Consider the following 22,594-nt stretch of genomic DNA (forward strand, 5'->3'; position numbering starts at 1 on the left):
TTGATTTCAATCAGCTAATGATAACCCTCCAGAGTAGGATAGCCCTACACATGCAGGTTTCCAAGATGGTAACTCTTTATGGGTATAGACAGCCTTGTGTTTCTCCTGAGAAGTTCTGAACTGCTGACCAGTCCAAAGCACACCACTCCTCCACCCGGGCTCCAGACCATATTCTGGACGCTCCACAGAAACGTGTTTCCCATGAGTGACCCTGTTGGTAATTGAACTATTGGTGGTCTATGTTCTCCCTGTACCGTGACACACAAGCCACTAAAGTACAGCAAGGAGACAAGTATTTATCTGAAACACATAGGTGCTCATTAAACACTTTTTGCTTGACAAACAATGAAAATATGCTTTTCAATTATTTCAGAAGAATGATTAGAAAGTGCCAATATGCAGTGTCTGTAGTTCCTGATTTGTGACTGACCATCTGGGCAAACTTGCGTCCGTTACTTCATCACTCCTATCTCACACTAGCCATGTATACGATGAAGGCATTTGAACATGCATTCCCAGAGTCTGCTCCAGTGGTACAACTATGTAATATACTGTATGAGACCAGTACAAGGTGACCTATGATTAGAACTTAGACCAGTGATTTTCCATGAAAGTATCCCAACTGCAGAATGTTTACTTAATAAATGGCCTCAGGAAACTCAATTCTTGAGATCTTTTAGATCATAAGAGTCAGGAGCTGAGACTTGTCATAGAAAGAGCCCCCCAGGATGGAGGGGCGGGGGGCTCTTCAATGCTGTCTATTTCATTAGCTATTAAAATGAGTGATCAATCCTACATTTGTTTAATCTTCCCTTTTCAGTTGTGTTTTAAATACATTTATCATGGGCAAAATCAATGATACTATAACCAGAAGAACCTTATACTCTAGGGAGATGATTGATAAGCTTCTCTACCATAAAATAACAAAGATGTCTCTAAGGTAAACCAGAGACAGATAGAAAACATAGACTCACGCTTAATCCTAGCTCTAAACTAAGAACAATTAGTTCTTACCACTTGGCCCTACTTGAAACGTGGAAGATATGGGTGCTACATCAAAGGGTGGTATGTGGTAAAGGAAATAGATGGTGCTTGGCTACGAGAAAAAATAGTGTCATCCATCTATGTGAGTCTTCAACTAAGCCCATATGGAAGAAGCACACCAATATCCGTGATCTAAGGATTGTAAATGATATCGTTCAAATCTGAAGGAGAGAATGGTGTCAGATCTTAAATTGTGAAATGCAGGATTGCAGAAAACTATGGGTGATAGCGGAAGCCCCCCAAAGCAAGATCTACATATGGAATAAGCTTCTGGTGACTTCCTTCTGACCACAGTTGAGGGACGGGGATAGCCTAGTTATCACAGAGGAAGTATAGTATAGACAATTATAATAGATTAAAATGATAAATCTGACTGGAATGGTTTAAACTTTGTCATTTAATTTCCCCTTTGATACACTTTGAGCTTGACCTGGTTTTTAATATTCTCTTTTGTGTGTTTGCTTGTTTTTCAAATTGGGATTTATCTCTTTTATTTTACTTTGTTATAACTCGCTGTTTTGTATTTCTCTATGTTTTTTGGTATACGAAACACAGCATGAGTGAATCTACAGAGACAATAACTAGAATGCGAGTTCACCGCGGGTACAGCAGGGTGGTGGGGGTGGTAATGGGGAGTTGAGATCAAGAACAAGAAGGAAGAAAATGTCTTGGAACTTCTTGTGATAAAGATTGCACAATGCTGCTTGACTGACTGAATTATTGACTAGGAAACATGGGTGGGTAACAGATACAACGCATTTATGAATGTAGACAGAAAATAAACAAAAATAATCTGAGTTCTGGGAGCAATTAGAATACTTCTTCCAGATGACTTGAGGAACTCAATAATTTGTCGCAAAGAATAAAGTCAGAACCTTTTATTGCTGGAAGAATCTTTAATAACCATTTAGGCCAGCCACTTTCTTTATCTCACAGAGAAGGAACTGAAGCCCAGAGCCCATACATGATTTACCTTGGACTGTAGAGAGAGGTGATGGCAGGTTTAAAACTTAAATAACTCTGGTTTTTCTCTCTCATTACAACTGAAACTGGGAAAGCTAGCATGCTTTGGGGATTATGGTGACATATCGATTTCCAACCTGCACTTAGAAAAATAGACATGTCTCCCTTTGTTTAAGTCTTCATGAAGCACTCAACAGACTGATGGGATTAGTCCGAAAGGTGGCTTTCCTCCGTGACATCCATTCTTCTGCACGTTTTGAGGTTTCAGGTAGAACTTCATTTTGACTCATAACCTGCTCATAAATGTGTATAGTTCTACCTTTTCCTAGACATTTTAAAATGAAAACATTTCCCCTAGGCTCTTGTATTAAATTCAATGGTTTCTGTAAATTGCAAAATGTTTTCAAAGATATGACAATGTCTTCATTGGAGAACTCGGGGATTAAAAAGAACAAAAAGAAGACTCGTGTTCTCTGGGGAAATAGATCTTATTTGATTAGATTGGTTTTGTGGTTTGAAATATGGGAGAGTGCCATGAAAACTGCAATAAAACCCCCGTGACCCAGAAAAAGCAAACACTAGTAATATCTTATATTTGCTTTTGCTCTGCATTAAAATTTTTTAAATGACAAATTTGAAATCTCTTTTATACGTTTGCCAAGTGCTCTTTATTCCTTTCCCACGAAGATGCAAAAACAATACATTGTTTCATCCTTCCAGTCTGTCTTTAGACTGTTTCTACACAGCATACAGAGTTTTATATTTCATAGATGCACATATCATCTTGTCTATTGTCTTATGCTTCATTTTATCACATAGAATTCATAGAATAAGACTTCAAGAAAATTCTGCATCCATTTAGTACTGCAAACCAACCTGCATAATTTAGTTGTGTGAAAAAATAAAAATATCTCAGGATGGTTCCCAAACTGACCCTGTGCTGTAAACCTGACATTGAAGCAATATTTGAAGTGCTTATACCTCATATTTGCTTAGAACCATGAGGGAAGGAGAAAAAGGAAATTATTTGTTAAATATAAACTAATACTCAGGGTGATATGCTTGTGTGATTTGATTTAATCATCAAATTAGGTACAAACTAGCTAGCAGCATGTCACACTGCAGAGGAAAGAGCTAGGGACCAGAGGGGCCTCTCTGAGTCCGACCGCTGTTTAGATGCTGTAGATTGGACTGTTTGGGAGCATAGACGCTGGAGCTAGACAGCTGGGGACTTTCCATCCTGACTTCCCCACCTCTTGCTGTTGGGCCTTGGTAAATGATTTGGCTTCTCTGTGCCTATGCTTCCTGGTGAACTAAAGGTGATAACCGTAGAGTCTGCCCCATGGTATTATTGTGCAGAGCAAATGGGTGAAAACAAGAAAACTCTGGAGAACAGCGGCTCGCTTTGAGTCATCTCTCAGAAGCCCTGCATAACAGCCTAAGGAGCCATGGTATTGTGGTCACACGTCGGGTTGCTCGCGGCAAAGCCGCAGCTTGAAACCACTGGCAGCTGTGAGGGGGAAAGACAGGGCTTTCTACTCCTGCGAAGAGTTACAGTCTCAGAAACTCACACAGACACTTCTACCCCACCCTACAGGGTAGCTGTGAGTCAACATTGCTGCCATGGCATTGAGTTCGGTTTGGGTTTACCCAAGAGGCTGCTTCCTGGAACTCTCGTTCACCGCCTCCTTTATAGTGTAATAAAAGAAAAATCACACCCAAAGAAGCAAGCAAGCAACAAGCAAACCTTGAAAGACAGAAATCAAACCTGAGTGAGAAAAGCGAACTCAAAGGGACAATTGAACAAGAAGACAATGTGTCCCGGCATCTTAGAGTCGGAGACAAAGAAGAGAACATGAAGACGCCAAGTCTTGTCCTACCTCGTTGTTCACAGGGCACTCATGTAGCTGGAAAGCTCCGCAAACCCATCACATCTCAAGCATCTTTCTCTAATGTGTGTTGGGCAAAGCAATGAAACACATCCTCCAAAGTGCTTTAATAAAAGTGAAAGGTGTTGAATCTGGATAGGGGGTGGGATGATAGGGACAGATTATGCTATGTCTGCTGCCTCGCTGAGTGCAGGGAAAGGCTTGGAGACGCTTGATTTTAGATGTATAGAATTGTACTCACCTTCAAAAAGAATGTGTCTTTGACAGAAGTGAAGCAGAAAATCAGCGTTGAGGCCTTTTATGAGACCCGAGTGAACAAGCAACACAATCCCCTTCTAATTCTAGCACTGTAGTAAAGACCGGACGCCCAGGGCCTATTTGTGGCTGAAATGAGGGGCCCCAGCCTGTGGATGAAGGAAAACAGGGAGAGAAAGGTATGGGCCATAGGAAGCCCAGAGGCGGATACAGTGGTGAAGAACATTGGCAGAGAAAGGGAAGATAGGCTTAGACTTTGCGTCCATCTTCCCGTCTGCAGAGATGCAGGCACTGGAGCTTCAGTGTGAGTCTGGCCCTATGCTGACCACCTGCAGCCTAGACATCGCAGAAGGAGAGAAACGTCTCCTGACTTCAATGTATGTGCTCAGTGTACTGAGAGGAGTGAGTGTCCTGGACTTACAGAGTGCACAGAGCAGGGTCTGAACCTCACCACCATCTCCAACACCGCACACAGGGTGTTTAATAAACATTTGTCGTGTGAATAAGTGAACTACTAAATAAACTCTAGGAAAGTCATTCACCAGTAGTTCTTCTATAGACAAACACAGAAATGATACATCACAGACAATAACTTAAGTATCCATCAGGATGATGGGGATGAAAGGTGTGGATATATGTGACTTCACGATACTAAAAGACGCACATGAGCATCAAGATAAAATTAGAGGTATGCAAAATACAAAGGTGTTGAAAGGTGCAAATATTGAAGGTAAATAAAAAGTTGCTAAAGAAGGTACTGATTAAATAGATTATAGGCTACAAAAGTCTTATTCAAATAGAAAACTACAAGGGCTCTCCAAAAAGTTCGTGGAAAAAGTCCATTATCTTTCGGCTCTACCTTGATACCAATTGTTGGAACCCTCGCATTCACATGATATTCTGTTCATGGAATATGTAGGTTACAGTAGAACATGTATGATTTAAAATGTGTTGACCACAAAGTATTATGAGTTCGCCGTGCATTTTTCATAGGAAAATTCTGAGAATGTTAACAGTGATTAACTTTGGGTGAAAATATTGATTACTTTCAGATGTTTTTTATTATGTTTAATATTGTTCTTTATTTAATGAAGATTCTCTAAACCCCTCAATACACAAGTACTACTTTTATAGTCAGAAGAGCAATAATGTGATTTAACAGAAAACACCGTCTTACTAAAACAAAAGATCCTTATCCTAGCCCTTTCCCTACTTGGGGACTCTTTATGAAGTTAATTACATCCTCAGACCTCAGTCTTTTGCAAAGAAAATAAAAGGGCCTTTCTATCTGTAAGGCACCTGGGAAGGAAAAACAGGGTTGTGTATGAAAATATATTTTGCAAATGGCGAACTTCTAGGTAGACGTAACTGATCCAGATGAATATGATTGTAGTGTGAGAAGGAGGGAAGAGAATGTGGAGAAGAAATGTTGACTTCACAGGATCAAGAGACAAGAACGTGAGCTCGGCCAGTGAGCATCGTCGGAGGAATCAGAGGCCAACTTTCTTACGCAGGGTGTGATTGTAGAGAATTTCATTCCAGTGACCAAGGTGCGTGGAGATGACAAGATTGTCTCCTGAAGACTTAGGTCGGGTCCCCGGCTGAGGGTCCTTGTGGAGAAGATTGAGAGAAAGGCATGTTCTCTCCCTTCTTCTTCCCACGTACACTGAGTGGGGAGGACAGGGAAGTGCAATGCAGGCGGTTGCAAACTGCTTCTGTACTTTGCAGTTAGCAGCCCACCTTGTCACCCATAGGCCACCAGGGCCCCTAATAAATAAATAATTCATCTAATGGATGCCTTTGATAAAATTGCTTTGTGAAAAAATAACATAAATATAAAAAACTAAAACATGGCAAATTATAACCATTGCTTTCCAGATCCAGAAGAGGGTCTGTGCTCTCTTGATTGGATTAGGAGTTCCCCTTATTGATCAATAGTGTCCTCATCTGTTAAATGATGGGAGTCAATGCAATCATTGCATAAATCCCTTGAAAGAGTAAAGTTCTCCCAGTCTCATATGTGAGTGCTATATAATGGTAAGCTCCCCCTTATGTGTACCTGCCAAGGGTGGAACCCACTACAGACAGTTTATTGGCTATCTGGATAAACTTGCTCACTGCCTGATGATTCATCAAAAACATTCGAATGTAATGCCACGGTAGTATGTTACCTTGGGAAAGTTATTTCAATATGCTGGGCTTTCGTTCCTTAATTATGAGCTGGAGATAGAGGTTCCTAGTATGGAGGGTCGTGGTGGGGCTCTGTAGGTACTGTCGCGTCCATTCTACTTCAGGTGACCAGGCCCATATCTTAGAGTAGATCTGTGTTGCCCAGGCTTGTCCACTGCTCCAGGGTCCAGGACAGGGCATGTGTGTGATCTGTGTTAGGCATTGACGTGACATGTTGTCTATTACAATAGTCTTTATGCTTAGCAGCAGTCATGAGGGAGCTGTTGTTGAAAGATAGAGCTAGACTTAGAAACCTATATCTTGATTTAATACTATCTACATAAAACCACGTTCTGTGCAATCTAAAGAATATCGTGTTCTTCCATTAAATTTCAAGTTGCTAAAACAGGCTGTTTTCCCCAAGCGAAGGTATTGTTTGGGGCATATCTACAAGCTCAATTCATGTAAATCAAATAAGCCCAGATGAATCTATTTCTTTTTTACAAAAAGGTAAATAGAGGCTTTTATTAACACTTCTTTTGCAGCAACAGAAATGACAGTCCACACGTTTTCATCCAACACAACAAAAGCTATGACCACATTACGTCACTTTGAGACACAACGCAAAAGATTTATTGTTCTTAAAGTCAAGAATGGCTTGCATGTTTTTAACAAAGGTCATGTTGTATATTTGCAGTAGCAGAGCGCCAGTCAATAGCACAATACAAGGGACAGATCGGAGATCCAGAGAGCAACTAAGTACACCAGTAATATTCAGGGTTGAATTGGGCAATGCACTAGTATCGTTGTAGACCGTTAAAGAGAGCTGATGTTAACTTTTTAAAATGAAAAAGGAATCATTCCAATCACCCAAACAGCTACCATAAGCAAAATGAAGGTAATATACAGACAGGAACTTTTATGCATTGCACTTATTGCTTGGTACACAAATGTTGCAATTCCTGTTGAGTTATATTAAGAAATGACAAGCAAAATGCCTCTCCCCATCTAAAATTCTATGACTCTATGAAAGTAGAAATTGCAGTCCCCGAGCCCAACATTAGGTGTATGTTATTTTTGGCTTTGTGTGAAGATTGTTTATTATGTTTCTGTGCATGGATATGTATGATTCATAGATATAACTTTAATATAATTACTCATATATTTTAAACAAATATCTTTTAAATGGGACTTTAAACAATCAAGTTTTCTACTTATAACAGCTCTATTAAATTAATCTTTTCATATTATATAGCTCTGTGGCACAAGTTTCATATAGCATTTAATTATTAAAGAAGAAAGATATCTAAATGATTTTATAGTGTCTTTGCTTTTAATATTGCATTTTAAGGGCTATATCTCATTAGTAATTTTCATTAGATTCTTAAAGGTGTATATATCTTTTTTTCCTAATGCAAGTTACAACCAGTACAAAGTTGTAATAAAAAATACACGGAATTCTATTTATTTTTAATATATTTTTTGCAAAAAAGTTATCTGATATGCTACATGAAAAGGTGGATGTTATTGAAATGTGGAGTGCTTTATACTGTTAGGTAAATGAATGGAAGAACGTGAGCCATACCCCTCACTTGGTAAGGACTTTTTCACAGAAATAAATATTTGTGCCCAAGCGTATCATATAAAACACTGTACGATACTCCTTTTAGAAGTCCAACAAAATATCTCACATCATATAATCTCAGTAATTATTCAAGACACCTTGCTAGTTGCTAGCTCACGATATACTTCTCCAATTGAGACAGAGTCCTACTCGGTGATTGACACTCCATAAAAGTCTCCAATGTCTGAGACAGCAACCATGAGAGTTTTACTTTTTGTTAAGCATGACTTTTGTGTGATATCTTGCAACAGTGTAGCAAATATATAAGTGCATTTTTCACAATCAATTAGCTTTGGCCTCCAAACTTTTGTGATGTGGAATGAGCCACCTGCGCTAGTTGTGCTTCATTAAATGGTGATGAGTTTTAGATCCCATGGACCCAATGAGTAACTACTTACTTGTACAGGTTTGACCAGTCAAACTTTAAATCACAAATGCAAGAATAGATGTCTGGGATGGAAATGATGGGTTTCACAACTTCTACAGATTGCACTTGATGGGAACTTCATGGGATTGTTTTGATTTCACTTTGATAGCAAGACTTGCCAGGTTGATATGTTTACATGTTTACACCACGTTTTTCAAAATGTTTGTGCAATCACAATTAATTTAATCACGAACACTAAAAATAAATCCATCCGTTAGTTTTGTTATGAATAATCATGTGGATCCTTATAGGTGTATGAGTCTTGAACTTCTTCTTGTACAAACTCCTCTTTCTTTTCCCATCCATTGGGCCAACCTCCATTTGCCTGTGTTGTGGCACCATAGGACTTAGTGGTACCATAATTTATATAATTTTGAGTAATGTCCCCTGTTTCCTCATCAAGTTCATCTTCATGAATGAATCCACACTTTTCTTCACTTGTTTCTTCGGGGTCTGCCCAGGGTTGCTTCTCTCCTGAGGCAAATATTGCATAAAATATAACTCCGCCATAGTGGACGAGAGCCGCGATCAGGAAGACATACTGCCACTCCTCTCGTGACTGCAGGAGTGAAAAGGAGCATTTTAAGAGCAAACTCCATGTTGTCAAAAGCTTTACATCTTCACTGAAAACATCACTATCAATTTCTTCATAAAGCACTATCTGACTATATGAACCAACTGCAAATAAAAAACAACTTCCTATGATATCATGATTATCATTATTGAATTTTACAATGTTAAGTTTTGAAATACATTTTCAAATACCTATTTACTCTGCTAATTTTTAGAAAATCATAATCTCTCCTTTAATTTCCATCGACTTAAATATCACTTTTGCCTACTCATTTTATTATCATCTTATAAACTCTGATTTTGAAACTTTTTATAAAGCAAATAAGTTATAAAACAGTATTTCCATTGGTAACTGCAAAGGAGTCTCTACTGAGAGATCAGAAAAGTTCTGAGAGCGCTCTATCAGTAGAGAAAACTTCTATAGCTAGGGCTCAGAATACATCTGCATGTCTTTCCTACTAGTCTAAAAGTAAGAAGACCTACTCCACACCAGGAACTTACCAAAAAATGTTAAAAGATGTTGAGAAGAATTGCTAGGGAGATATTTTCTCCTGCATTCCTATCGCCTTCCTTATTTAGAGGTGAGGTCACTGCCCCAGTGAAAGATTGCCAAAGATGTATTAACGATTTCCCCAATCACGGTAGAGAATCCCCTACAGCTGACTATCTATTTGCTCTCTTACCTTGTTCTTTGTCATTGCACCCACGATGATCGGACAGACCATCCCTGACAAGGTACCAACACCATTCGAAATGCCCATTAAGATACTGGCATATCTTGGAGCGATATCTAAGTGGTTAACATTGAAACCTGAAACACACAAAGTTTTCACTCAGATACTCCGAAACCTCTTAGAAATAAGTGCCTGTCAGATATTCTCTACTGTATTCACCGCAACTCCTTACGAGTGACTAAGTCCCGAGCATGTGCTCGGTACCGACATTCCGATGATGTAGCTCAGGAATCTGATGAGAACGGAATGAGGTCTAAGTTCTCATCCAGTATTCACCTAAACTAGGGCTTAAATAATTCTCCTCCACAGAGAAGAGAAAATGTTCTCAGGCCAGTTTTGTTTCTGTTTTTTTTTTGGGGGGGGGGGAGGGGGGATTGCTGGGGCAATACAAAGGGAAGAGTGGGTAGTACCACATATAAACCACATTTAGTTTGTCCTTTTCTTACTCAGCTATGCAGAGAACACATTTCAACAGTTAAAATGCCCAAGCAGAAAGTAGGAAATGCATATCTTCTACCATAAGCTAAAACTGAAGATACTACAGGTAAAAAATAAAAATCTTACCAGATATAGCGAATCCGCTGAACCCCACAGCCAGGACCAGGAAGGATATGGCCACACCTCGAGTGTGCGAGTAGCCCACGACCAGAAGGAGCGTTGCTTCCATTCCAAAACCTGCCCAAACAAACACAGGAAACAACTGAGAAGTCCATGTTACACATGTTACATATGAGCCCCGAGTACTGAAAAAGCCATCCCTATTGGTGTAGCAATTCCACAGCAGGGACTGTATGTCAAATGCTACTAGTCATAATGTGTACATGAGATGATTACCAATTAGGATTATTAGTCTTCTGAGAGCATTAAAACAACAAAAGCAGCCCAAGGTTTCCATGATAAATGAAGGATCAAGTGAGTTACAAAGAATAAAAATAATAAGTTATTATGAATTAGTAAGGAGTTTGAAGTGAGCTGGGGGAATGACTTTAAATAAACAAAGCACAATTTTAATTGCAACTCTGTACTATGACATACTTAAAATGTTTTCCATTTATGTAATAAGAGCTTAATGTAATAAAACCATGGACTTATACATGGTGCCATCTTATACATACCACCACAATTCATGATCTTTCTCACTGTAGTAGTTGAAAGAATTTGCTTGCTTCTCAGGAAATCTGCAATCTGTCCTCCAATAGGCACGATGATGGTCATGACCAAATGCGGCACAGCAGACAGCATGCCAACCTGGTGGAAAGCGAGGGCAGACAGCTAACTAAGCACTCAGATGTGAGTCACTCCATAATCTTGGTCTTCCGAATCCAGCATGAATGCCGTACAGACAAAGAAGAAAAGACGATCTCCAAAGGACTGTGTACTCCTCACTGGATAAGCAGGAACTCAAAGCCAAGAACCAAGCTCACTGCCTTTGAGCCAAGGCCAACTTACTGCAACACTGCAGCACAAGGCAGACCTACCCTTGCAGGTTTCCAAGCCTGTCACTCCTTATGGGAATCGAAAGCCATGCCTGTCTCCCATAAATAATAGCTACAATATGATAAAATGTAGAAGCAGTGTCAATTTGCTTTGGCCCCTTTATGTTTTCCAGAAGAAAATACTTATGTATTACTGTGTTTCTGAGTCTAGAATGTTGTTTATGAATCCACTATCCTTAATCTTATCACAAAATGATTCATATTTGTGTCCATTTTACATTTTTACATATATTTGCACAGGTTCCTTAGAGTGGAGAAGAGTGAGCGTAGACAGTGAGAAAGAGGGATAAAAAGAACGAATGGGGAAAAGAGAGAGCAGAGACATACATTGCACACACAAAAAAGAAGCAATTGTATTTTTAGATTCATCATAAAGTAAAAAATTTCATTTCATCTTAAATATATATATACACATATTTTATGGGTTTCTAGCATTGTTTTAATTTCTATATACAATGAGTACAGACAAACCCGATCAATTCTTCCATTAACCATTTCCTGTTTCAAATAGCAGTGCTTGGTCACGTGGCCATACAATAGTATATCATCTCTAGGTTAATGTTCAACTAAATAGCTCTATTTTAAAGCCTAACCATCATTTGTTCAGCAAATGCTCTTATTTTTATTATTAATTATGTGCAAGACACTTTTCTAGGAACCATGATAGCAGGACATATGAGGAAAATGCATGTTAAACATCTAGTACTATATAGCATACTTGGTAACATAGGAATCAATGTAGGGATTTTCTTACTAACGTGTACAATGGAGAAGTGTTCCTGGCATGTGACATGGAAACTACTGTTGTGTACACTCATGTCTTTCCAAATAGATGAGCGAAAGGTTGAAACAATGATTCTGTTTAATTTTATAGTCATATCCAGATAGTGATCATAGAGTTGGGATAGTGCGAGTTTAATTGAAACAGTGAATGGCCCTAAAATAGCTCGGAGTAATCTACTTGTCTCTTCATCCCCACGTGGAAATGACTGTTATTATAGTTCCATTTTATTGATGAGGAAACTGACATTTAGAAAAGGTAAGTGATTGTCAGAGGCACGTTTTGAGTCTGTTACTCTGAGAGAGGCCAGTCCCTGGAGAAGAACATCATGCTCCATCAAGGAGAGGGACAGAGACAGAGAGGCAGGCTCTCAAGGAGATGGATTCACACTGGCGGCAACTATGGGCTCAGGCATAGGAGCAATTTTAAAGATCGTACAGGATCCAGCAGTGAATCATTCCATGTGCAATGGGGTCGCAGTGGGTCAGAACCAAATTGAAGGCACAGCACCATCCCAATCCAAAGCCCCAGCTCTTACTCTCGGTGTGAGGCACGAGAGACAGCGATCAGATCGAACCAGACCATATACGTGAATGTACTCGGAGGAGCTGAAAGCCTGGCACTTAGAAATGCAATAAATATGATCTAAACAAAGGTGTAAGCTCACTAACATTCGGCCAAACATCACTGATTTTGTGAATAAAATAAAGTGGTTCTTCATCCTTCACTGCAGTAGGGACCTTTAAAGTAATTAATGTATGGAAGAAAACCTTCGAAACAGTCTGGAAAGCATCAGGTTAGAATTTTCATAGAACTGCATGTGACATTTACACTAAGATCTCAAACCTACTGCCATCAAGTCAATTCTGACTCAAAACAACCAAAGATTCTCAACCATAAATCTTCATGGGAGCAAATAGCCTCTTCTTTCTTCTGAGGAGCAATTGGTGAGTTTGAACTTCCAACCTTGAGGTTACCAGTCCAATGTTTAACTGACAGCATCACCAGAATAAAAGGTTGATGACTTGATTTTCCCAAGGTCATGTAACTGGCCAAAATTTATTCAGGAATGTGTGATTTCTCAGGTGTCCTTAAATTGAATATTCTCTGTTATTCACTATCTACTCAAAGAAACATTTGATTACTTCATTAATTTATTCCCTTAGCAAAAAGATGCATGCCAAGCTCTATGAGAAATGCAAGGAGCTAACAATTGAAGCTGAGTAGACATAAATTTGGGGCTAGTTTAGCCCACTGATTTGACATTTGAGCATATTGAAACTCCTGCATCCTTAGGCAATATGCAAACATATTCTACATGTGATCTTAATAGACATTTAAAAGTTCATGAAATGTATTCGACTGTATCCTCAGCTTTGGGTGTATTGTGAGTGATCACTTGGCACAAGACCAGAATGCTCAAAATCTTCTTACCATGTAATTGACAGCTGCTCAACAGTTTGCTCCAGCAAGTATTGGAAGAAAAGAGCAACTCGCTGCCGTTAAGTTAATTCCGGTGACTAGTGACCCTACAGGACAGACTAGAACGGCCTGTGTGGGCTTCTCAGCCTGTCAATTTTGGGGGGAAAAGAAAGCCTCAACTGTCTGCAGGTGGGTGTGACTGGTGACCTTGTGGTCAGCAGCCCAAAGAATAACCACCAGTCTGCCACCAGGCCTCCTTCGGGTTTTGCAAGATAGACTTCAATTTTGAATCTATAACTGACTGCTTGCTTCTTCATAAAGGTTCTGAGTCTTTATCTCACCCTCTTCTGGACTTCTCTTGGTCATCGCCTCGATTTTCTTGTTCTCTAATGATCCATCTTAGGTTCAGAAACCTGGCCCGTTCCCAGGACAAAGAGTGGCCATGCGACACTAGTTTTTTTCTCTAAAATATGAATCTGGAAGTGAATGAATGTCTCTTCTTTTTGCCTGGATCCTACAATCTGACACCTCAAACCAGTTCCTGGTTAATTCTAGCACATGCTTCCTCCTTGATATGCTATTCTTAAGGAGCTAACCGTATGACAATAAGCACAGGTTATATGTCTGTAAGGAACCCTGATACCGTAGTGGTTATGTGTTGGGCTGCATTCCCCAAGGTCAGCTGTTCAAACCCACCAGGTTCTCTGAGAGACAAAGACAGGCTCTCTACACCTGTAAAGAGATACAGTCTCAGAAACTCAGAGACAGTCCTCCCTGTCCTGTAGGGTCGATATGAATTAGCATCGAATCAATGGTAATGAGTTCTAGAATTCTGCTTTAACGGAGGCAGTAAGTCTGGACTGCATACTAAGCCATAGCGATGTGATTTGTCTGTAGATCCCCAGTCTGACACAGGTAGAAAAGAACCCTCCTGTACATATTTTATCTCACTTGAATTTTGCTAAAACTTTGAAAGAAGGTATTAGTACCGTTAGTTTGTAGGTAAGAAAATGAAGGCTGTGATTAACCAGGATCTTCCCCAAGACTGTGTATTGCTAGTGTGTTGTGGAGCTTGGGTTAAAAACTTTACTCCAAAGCTCATGCTCTCTTCCCTCATCACTAACTCTAAAAATGTTCAGGTGAGAGATATTTTCCTTACTATATTTAAACCCCTCAAATAAATCTATGTGTAGTATTTACCCAAGATTTTAGTTAAAAATATAACAGGTGAATTAAATCAACCCATGTGATTATTATAATTAGATCTTGTAAACTGACACTGCTTTTACCCAAGGATTTTCAATTAATTGAAGCCAGAAGGCCAGAATGACCAAACAGCTTTATTAACATCAGTAGGCTGCTTCAATCCCCCCTCTCACCCCTGTGATATCTGATGCTATTAATAGCCTCTCAGTGTTCAGTGTCGCATTCGTCCTAGATTATGGAAATGGACTGGCACCTCTGGCAGCCTTTGTTGAGCATGTGACACCTCTGAGAGCTCTCTAAGGGTGCCCTGCAATGTTTGATTAGTTCCAGAGAGAAGAGCCCTGCCTGAAGCAGCCATTCTTCTCAGTGATGGAGGAAACAGTTTCCTTAGAAACAGGGATTACAAAAGGGCTCTTAGAATAGCTACTCCTAGACTTGGATTTTCTTTAGTCCCAGGACATGGATAGTCTTTCAAGTATAGGCATAATACGAACAGTGAGCCCAGCTGGATTTATGCAATGACATCAAGAGAAATGGGAAAGCCATTGCCATTACCGATCAGTGTATTTAGGGCCGAGCAAAAGGCCTGGGACTTAGGTGGCATTGGACAAATATTTTCTAAATGCTTGAATGAATATATGGTTTAAATGAAGTTGAATGGCACAGCGCAAAGAATTTAAATATCTATCAAAGGATCTGGGCCTAATTCTGATTATGTCATTTCTTATCAGCACGATCTTCCATAAATTGAACGCCTTCCCTAGTTTCCGATTCTCCATGGGTTAAATGGAAAGGATGACAGCTAGCCGGTGGCCAACCAGACAAAGTTGTTCATAGATATGATAGTGTCTCGTCCATTCCAAGTTTCTATGCAAAGTAGTATTTTGTTTCATTTTCTCTTTATCTAAATATCTCAAAAGTATTATATTTCCATAAGCATATGTAAATGTTACATTTAAAAATCTACACTATAATTAGTAACTTATTTTTAACTATCTTACCAGACTGTTAAAGTCATCGAGGACAGAAGCATATTTTATTTCTGAATGTAACACAAAGCTTAATATGTTATGCTCAATAAATGCTTGCTAAATTGGATAAATCTGTGCAAGACCTCTCCTGGATATATTTTGTTCTCTCCCTGTCCTTTTTTTCTGGACAGATTGCTTAGAGCTTTGGAAATGAAGAAGAAAGAGCTAGATTTATAATGATATGAATATAATTTTGTTATAATGGACTTTTTTCCTTACGATGGTATTGTTACAGGAAGGTGATACTGCTGTCCACGCCAATTGGGATGTGATTCCCACAGAGGCAGAGACTAGTTTTGTGTTATAGATTTCCCTGCCCCAAATGTTTCCCTGCAGTTATATTTTATTGAATAAGCAGAAAATAGGAGAATGAATACTCATAAAATTTGGAAGATAAAATCTTGGGGAAAAGAACTTATTCAATTAACTATTATAAAAGCCGGTCACTATTTAAATAACCTTTTTTTTATATACACATACCTTGCTGATTTCAAATCCAAAGACTTCTTCAAAATATGCTGGCTGACTAATAAGCAGTAAGTAAAAAGTCCAGCTTCGGCAGAAGTTTGCCACAATTATTGCATAGACGGGCATAGATGTAAAAAACTTCCTCCAGGGAGTCTTGAATTTCTGCAATCCCAAAAAGAGAATCATTCTGATCAATTGAAGTTTGTTTCGTTTTATTTAAGTGGATGCAACAGTAATTTGCATCTTCAGGATGCATACGGCTAAGATGAGGAGGGTGTAGGACAGTAGCAAACCATTCATCCTAACAGCCCTGCAGGTCGGGCTATGTAAACACTCAACAGCGTCTGAAAACTTCCATTCATCAGCATCTCCTCTGATGAAATTGTTCTAGCATTCAGACTACACAAGGTTACATTTTCCTAATAAAGCAACATACAGATATCTAGTCTCTCAATTTAAGTTTTATTTTTTATTTTGATGAGGGTAAGAGAGTGCTGGTTTTGTGTTTGTTTTTATTTTATGTTTATGCTTTTATTTTGTTTTAGTTTTATTTTAGTGATCACCTAAAATTCACTGTCAAATCAGAGACCTCATAGGTATGCAAAAGATTTTGCTCAAAACTTTCTGAGAATTTAATATACCTGGGAAGAGAAAGAGATGACAAATAAAAAATGAAGCAGTAACTCCAGAACCTACTTATCCAGGCATTGCATTCTCTATCTATAAATAAATGATCTTGATAGCCAATGGGTAACAAGCAAGGTTCAGAAAACTCACAAATGAACCCAGCTAGGTGATAGACGTTAGCTACCTAGCATACTATCTATGAGTCCATTATAATGAGTTATTTATTGTATTCATAATTATTTGAAATTTATAAAATTTAGGCTACATTCAAATTCCACAACCTAAATATGATTGCTTTATTAAAATCTATTTAAATTATTTTATTTAGTATATTTAAAGATCTTGCATATTCCCAAATATAAATCCAGCATTTTTTAAGACTACTATGTCCAAATTGTCTCTCAATATCAGAACAAATTCTAAAATACTTTATTTTAAACAAAATAGATTTTTAACATATATTTGTTAAGTATTAAGATAGCAGACAGACATTGGGCCTCTATTCAAGTACTCCCTCAACATAAGAACACTTTGTTCTAATAACCTGGCATTCATTCTGTGATGCTCATCTTCCCAGACACAATTGCTGAAGACAAAATGGGTGTATAAGTAAACGTGGTAAAGAAAGATGATGGTGCCTGTCTATCAAACGATATGGCATCTGGGATATTAAAGGTTTGAAGATAAATAAGTGGCCATCTAACTGAGAAGCAACAAAACCCACATGGAAGAAGCATAGCAGCCTGTGTGGATCATGAGGTGTCAGTGGGATCAGGTATCAAGTATCAAAGACCCCAGACAAAAAAATCCTATGGATGTGAATGAGGGGGAGGGAGAGAGGAGACCCAAAGTTCATCTGTAGACAATTAGGCATCCCCTTACAGAAGGGTCACAAGGACAAGATGAGCCAGTCAGGGGGCAGTATAGTACTGAGGAAACATATAACTTTCCTCTAGTTCTTTAATGCTTCCTCCCGCCTCCTCCCCACCACTGTCATGACCCCAATTCTACAAAACCGGCTAGACCAGTCCATGTACACTGGTACAGATAAAAGCTAGAAACACAGGAAATCCAGGGCAGATTAACCCCTCAGGACCAATAATGAGAGCAGCGATACCAGTGAAGGGAAGGGAAGGTGCAGGAGAGAGGGGATGAACTGATCACAATGATCCACATATAACCCCCTCCCAGGGGGATAGACAACAAAATAGTGGGAGAAGGGAGATAGTCAGTGTGAGATATGACAGAAGAATAATTTATAAATTATCAAGGGTTCATGAGAGGGAGAGGGTGGGAAAGGGGGGCAGTATGAGTTGATATCAAGGGCTCAAGGAGAAAAACAATGTCTTGAAAATGACGGTGGCAGCATATGTACAAATGTGATTGACACAATGGATGGATGGATGGATGGATGGATGGATGGATGGATGGATGGATGGATGGATGGATTGTGATAAGAGCTGTATGAGTCCCCAATAAAATGATTTATTAAAAAATACACATGAGGATGAAACGGTAGACTAAAACCACTTCATTTAAATGCTAACTTGGAATATTTGAAGTATCCAGGTTAGTCATGGATGTGGCAAAGCATTTTTGGAACAAATGTTGTCATTGTTCTTCGAAGTAAGCACTCAAAATTACAAGTATCAATCATGGCTGTAATTAAGTTTTTTTAAAGACCATTTCAAAAACAATATAATAAAGTTATATTGTACCACCACAGGTACATATAATTCAAAAGAGAAACAATATAAAACCCCAAACCGGTCATAATTGTGTATAAATGAATACTGTGGCTTGAAAGAAAAATGTTTAGTCACAGCTGCATAGATGAATTTTCAAAGTCCTATTACCCCAGCATTTCAATGTGCTCCCAGAAAATGGTGCCAGATGAACACATTTATGTCAAAGAAAGCAAAATAGCTGAATATACAAAGGCTGCATTATATTCTATAATTATTAATATAGTGATATTAATATAGTATCGTGATTTTCTAGGAAGTGACTTAAAATATTAGAAGTAAATAACTTTTCCTGTTAAGGGCTTTCTTTTATGCGGGGCAAGATAAGCTCTACTAAACAGACATCTCTATTCTTCTGGTGGTAAAGCACCTCATTATATTTCCATGTTTCTAATCTGGTGCCTGAACAATCATTAAGAGCCACAGAGGTGCATTTGGGGAAGCATGCCACTGGGTGCTGATTTTCACAGTTTATAACAATCAGAAAATTATTTATGATCTGTCCTTTTTTCTATGTGTGTGTTAAATGTAAATGTTTTGATTTTAAAGAAAATAAATCAAAGAGATATTAACATGAACCGCACGTGTAATTGCTCATGGACTCCAGACCCAAAAAAAAAACAACAGTTATGGGAGAGATATAAATCAACCAAACAGTTGTCCTGGCCTTGATTCATCGCCCAGAAACCAGTGCTTTCAGGGTAGAACTGTGCTCAAGAGGCTTTCCCTAGTTGGTTTTTTCAAAATAGATCTTCCAACCCTTCTTCCGAACGCACGTTTGCCGTGGTTCGTTGTCCCTGGGTTGGTCTCAACGGACAGCAACTGTGTGTAAGCAAAAAAAGACTGCAGGAGAAAAGAAATACTACCTTCTCCTGAGTGCCCCTGCAAATCCTTCCTGTTTGAGTTTACGGTTACAGCCACTATTTGAACCCATTCCGTTCAGCGTCTGGGTTTCCACCAGTCCTTCGTCAAGCAGAGTGCTCCAGGAGCTGGTGTGGACACAATAGCAACGTTTTAACCATCCTCGCTTCCTAAGAGCATTCTGGCCGCACTTCTTCCAAACCAATTTCTTTGTTCTTCTGTGGCAGTCCATGGTATATTCAATATTCGTCATCAATATCCGTTCAAATGCACTAATTCTTCTGTAGTGTTTCTTATATTCCTTTTACAGTTTTAATACACATGAGGAGCAATCCAAAAGGACATGGCTTGGGTCAGGTCGGCCTTGTCCACAAAGCGGCATATTTGCTCTTTAATGCTTTAAAAAGAGGTCTTGTGCAATAGATTTGCCCAATTGACTACATCACGGACTTCTGCACTGCTGCTTCCACAAGCATGGATGATGAAGCCACGTCGCATGAAACCACTGAGAACGTCCCTTTATCGCGATATTACTGACTGTTCCAGTTGGGAGGATCCTGGTTTTCTTTCCATCGAGAACACGTACTGAACGTTGTCGTCTGTGTTCTTCATTAGTGCTGCTGGTCGTCTTGGCTTCCAGCAAGCAAGGTTGTGTGATCTGCCTCTCACGGGTTGTTGATAAACCTTCCTTCAGTCTTACTGCGCTGCTCTGCATATTGTTCAGAGCCCAGGACTATTTGCTCAGCACGCAGACTGAACAAGAATGGTGACGTACGCAACTCACTGCACATACGCCTACATTTCATCTCCCTTCCCAGCCGCCGCTGTAAGTCCCAGGGTGCCATAAATAGTGAAGTTCTAGACTACTGCATGAAAGGTTGGTGGTTCGCTCCCACCAGAGACACCTTAGGGAAGCAGACCTGGCCATCCATTTAAAAACACAACGGAGCGGTTCTGCTCTGCTGAAACACGGTTGGCATGACTCAGAAGAGACGTCATGACCAATAACAAACACACAGCGACGACAGGTAGGGGCAGCAGAGCATCCTGCCAATCCCCTCACTTCTTGAATAGCCATTACAAGAAAGAAATGACCCCATCCATCCATAGAAGGAACAACGAAGAAGGAAATTCCAATGCCAGCCCATCCAGCGCAGCAAGCAGAATGCAAGGATTTGGGGTTTCTTTGTTCTTAACTACTGATGTTTAACTTCTGAATGAACTTCTTTTCTTATTGAAAACTAAACCAAGCTCAGCAATAATGAGTATCAGACATCTTTTTCTAGAATGAGATGTCAAAGATAAGCCACACCTAGGGAATGGAGGCTGGATTCAAAATGGGGAGGAGAATCAACTTGAAGAAAGTAGAAGCTGAGCATAATGGATCATCACTTTTGCCAACCAAGGCCTGGTCCCGCAAGCCCACAGCACAAAGACACTGAGTAACGAATCAGCTTGCTGAATTCCAGGATCTAACTATACCAGTTTCATGAACTAATTTTTGTCTCTATTTAATATAATGTGCTATGACTATTCATGAGTTCATAGTTAGGTGTATTGATTTCATATGGACTAAAGTGTTTGCATTGTTTAAATAGCATTGCAGCTGCTCTCTCAGTAGGCAGATTCTAGGAAACCAAATTAAAATCAGAAAATGCATTCACATTATCTTTGTATAGTTGAACTTCATGATAAAAAATGCTAAAAAAAACCTGACATTTTATTAATATAGTCATTAAATTATGCTAAGAATGTTTTTGTGCCAGTTGTCTGTTGTTGGACTATTGATTGAGCCATTCCTACAACACATTTGTAATCATGCATATATAAAACCCACATTTAAAATATTCAATCAATAAAATATCCCTTTGATGGCATTTGGTGATTTGGAATGTCCTGTTTTTTAAAATGAACAAATATTGATTGAATGTATTTAAATTATATCAAATGACTTTAGAAAAACTTGATCACTATAATCTAAAGAAAACTGTAAGATTCTCAAAAGATAAAGCATAATACAAGAAATTACAGACAGAGAAAGTAGTAAACATTCATAAATAATTCATGGAATATGGGTGGATTTTTAAAAATCATGATTGATATCAAATTAATTTTGTTGAGATAAAGCTCATAAACTAATTTGGTTGGTTGAATGGAGGTAGCATGGGGAATAAGAATAGAAATATACACCATAATAAAGTTCTTACTTCCATTGCACCTAAAAGATTTGCACTCTCTCCAATGCTTTCTTCTATGTACCTACGTTCTTCATCGGTAATAGTAGGATGCTTTGCAGGACTCTCATAAGACACCAAAAGCCAAAACATGTACCAGACCATTCCAAAGCTTCCTGTAAGTAAGAGCATAAAGGGAGGACATCAAAGAAAGCTTTGAAATCATTTTCCTGCAATAAAACTACAATATTCTTAACATAAAGTCATTCAGTAAAGCAGAGGATTTAAGAACCTCCCACTAGTTTTATCCATCTTTCCTTGTTTTTTACCACTAGATTTCAAGCTTCCTGAGGACTAGCCCTGTCTCTCTTCTCTCTCTGTTAAAAAATGTATGGTACACAAGAAACAATCAATGGTTTTCAAATGGATGTGGTGTTTGACACTCATTCATACATCCAATAAGGATTGACTGCACAGTTATTATTTCAGGGACTCTGCTCCGTGTGGACTAGATGACAAAATGGCATACTTCCTGTCCTCAAAGAGTTACACTCTGAGAGAGAAGATAGAGAGGAAGCCTTTTTTTCTTTGTCTGCTTGAATATATGAAAGTAATCGGCATGTCTAGAGAAAAGATGCTAATTCCCTTCTTTTCATATTCTCAGATTGAGAAATAGGCTACTGAATAAAATCCAGCAGTCTCTCTGAGCCAAAGTGACTATATTACATGAAAAAGAACCTCTGTAATTAATATACGAATATCTAACATTTTATGTGCTCATATAGTATTTTAGCGCATGCTATTACCTGTGTCAATATTCACACAGATAAAATGTATAAGTTCCAACCAACAAGATGCTTGCAAGGCCTGTTTCATTCTTTAATATTTCACCATGAAAGTATATATATAACAAAAAAGCATTAGTAATAAAAAAGAATTTCTGGTGATTTATTCTAATTTCTCTGCAGCTGAACATGTCATTGTTTCCTCATGCTCTTCTTTTGTTCCCTTGGGTAACAGTCTAAATGCCCCTGATCTTTATAATACTGTTTTCTGCTTGCTCAATCTTGACCAAATACTCCTTAATACCACAGCTTCAGATGTG

The 22,594-nt window shown here is 38.8% G+C and overlaps 1 protein-coding gene across 1 annotated transcript in view; it reads right to left on the reverse strand.

The window, feature by feature from the left end:
• Positions 1 to 8,594: 8,594 nt before the first annotated feature.
• SLC17A6 (solute carrier family 17 member 6) overlaps positions 8,595 to 22,594 on the reverse strand; it is a 42,386-nt gene continuing 28,386 nt past the window's right edge. Inside the window, exons 7-12 of the mRNA XM_075548405.1 lie at positions 21,523 to 21,665; positions 16,095 to 16,244; positions 10,794 to 10,926; positions 10,243 to 10,353; positions 9,628 to 9,755; positions 8,595 to 8,930 (exon numbers count right to left, since the gene is read on the reverse strand). Of these exons, the coding sequence (XP_075404520.1) occupies positions 8,595 to 8,930; positions 9,628 to 9,755; positions 10,243 to 10,353; positions 10,794 to 10,926; positions 16,095 to 16,244; positions 21,523 to 21,665 (1,001 nt within the window). The remainder of the gene's footprint in view (positions 8,931 to 9,627; positions 9,756 to 10,242; positions 10,354 to 10,793; positions 10,927 to 16,094; positions 16,245 to 21,522; positions 21,666 to 22,594) is intronic.

The sequence above is a fragment of the Tenrec ecaudatus genome, chromosome 4 (genome assembly GCF_050624435.1).
Source record: "Tenrec ecaudatus isolate mTenEca1 chromosome 4, mTenEca1.hap1, whole genome shotgun sequence".
Taxonomy (NCBI): Eukaryota; Metazoa; Chordata; class Mammalia; order Afrosoricida; family Tenrecidae; genus Tenrec; species Tenrec ecaudatus.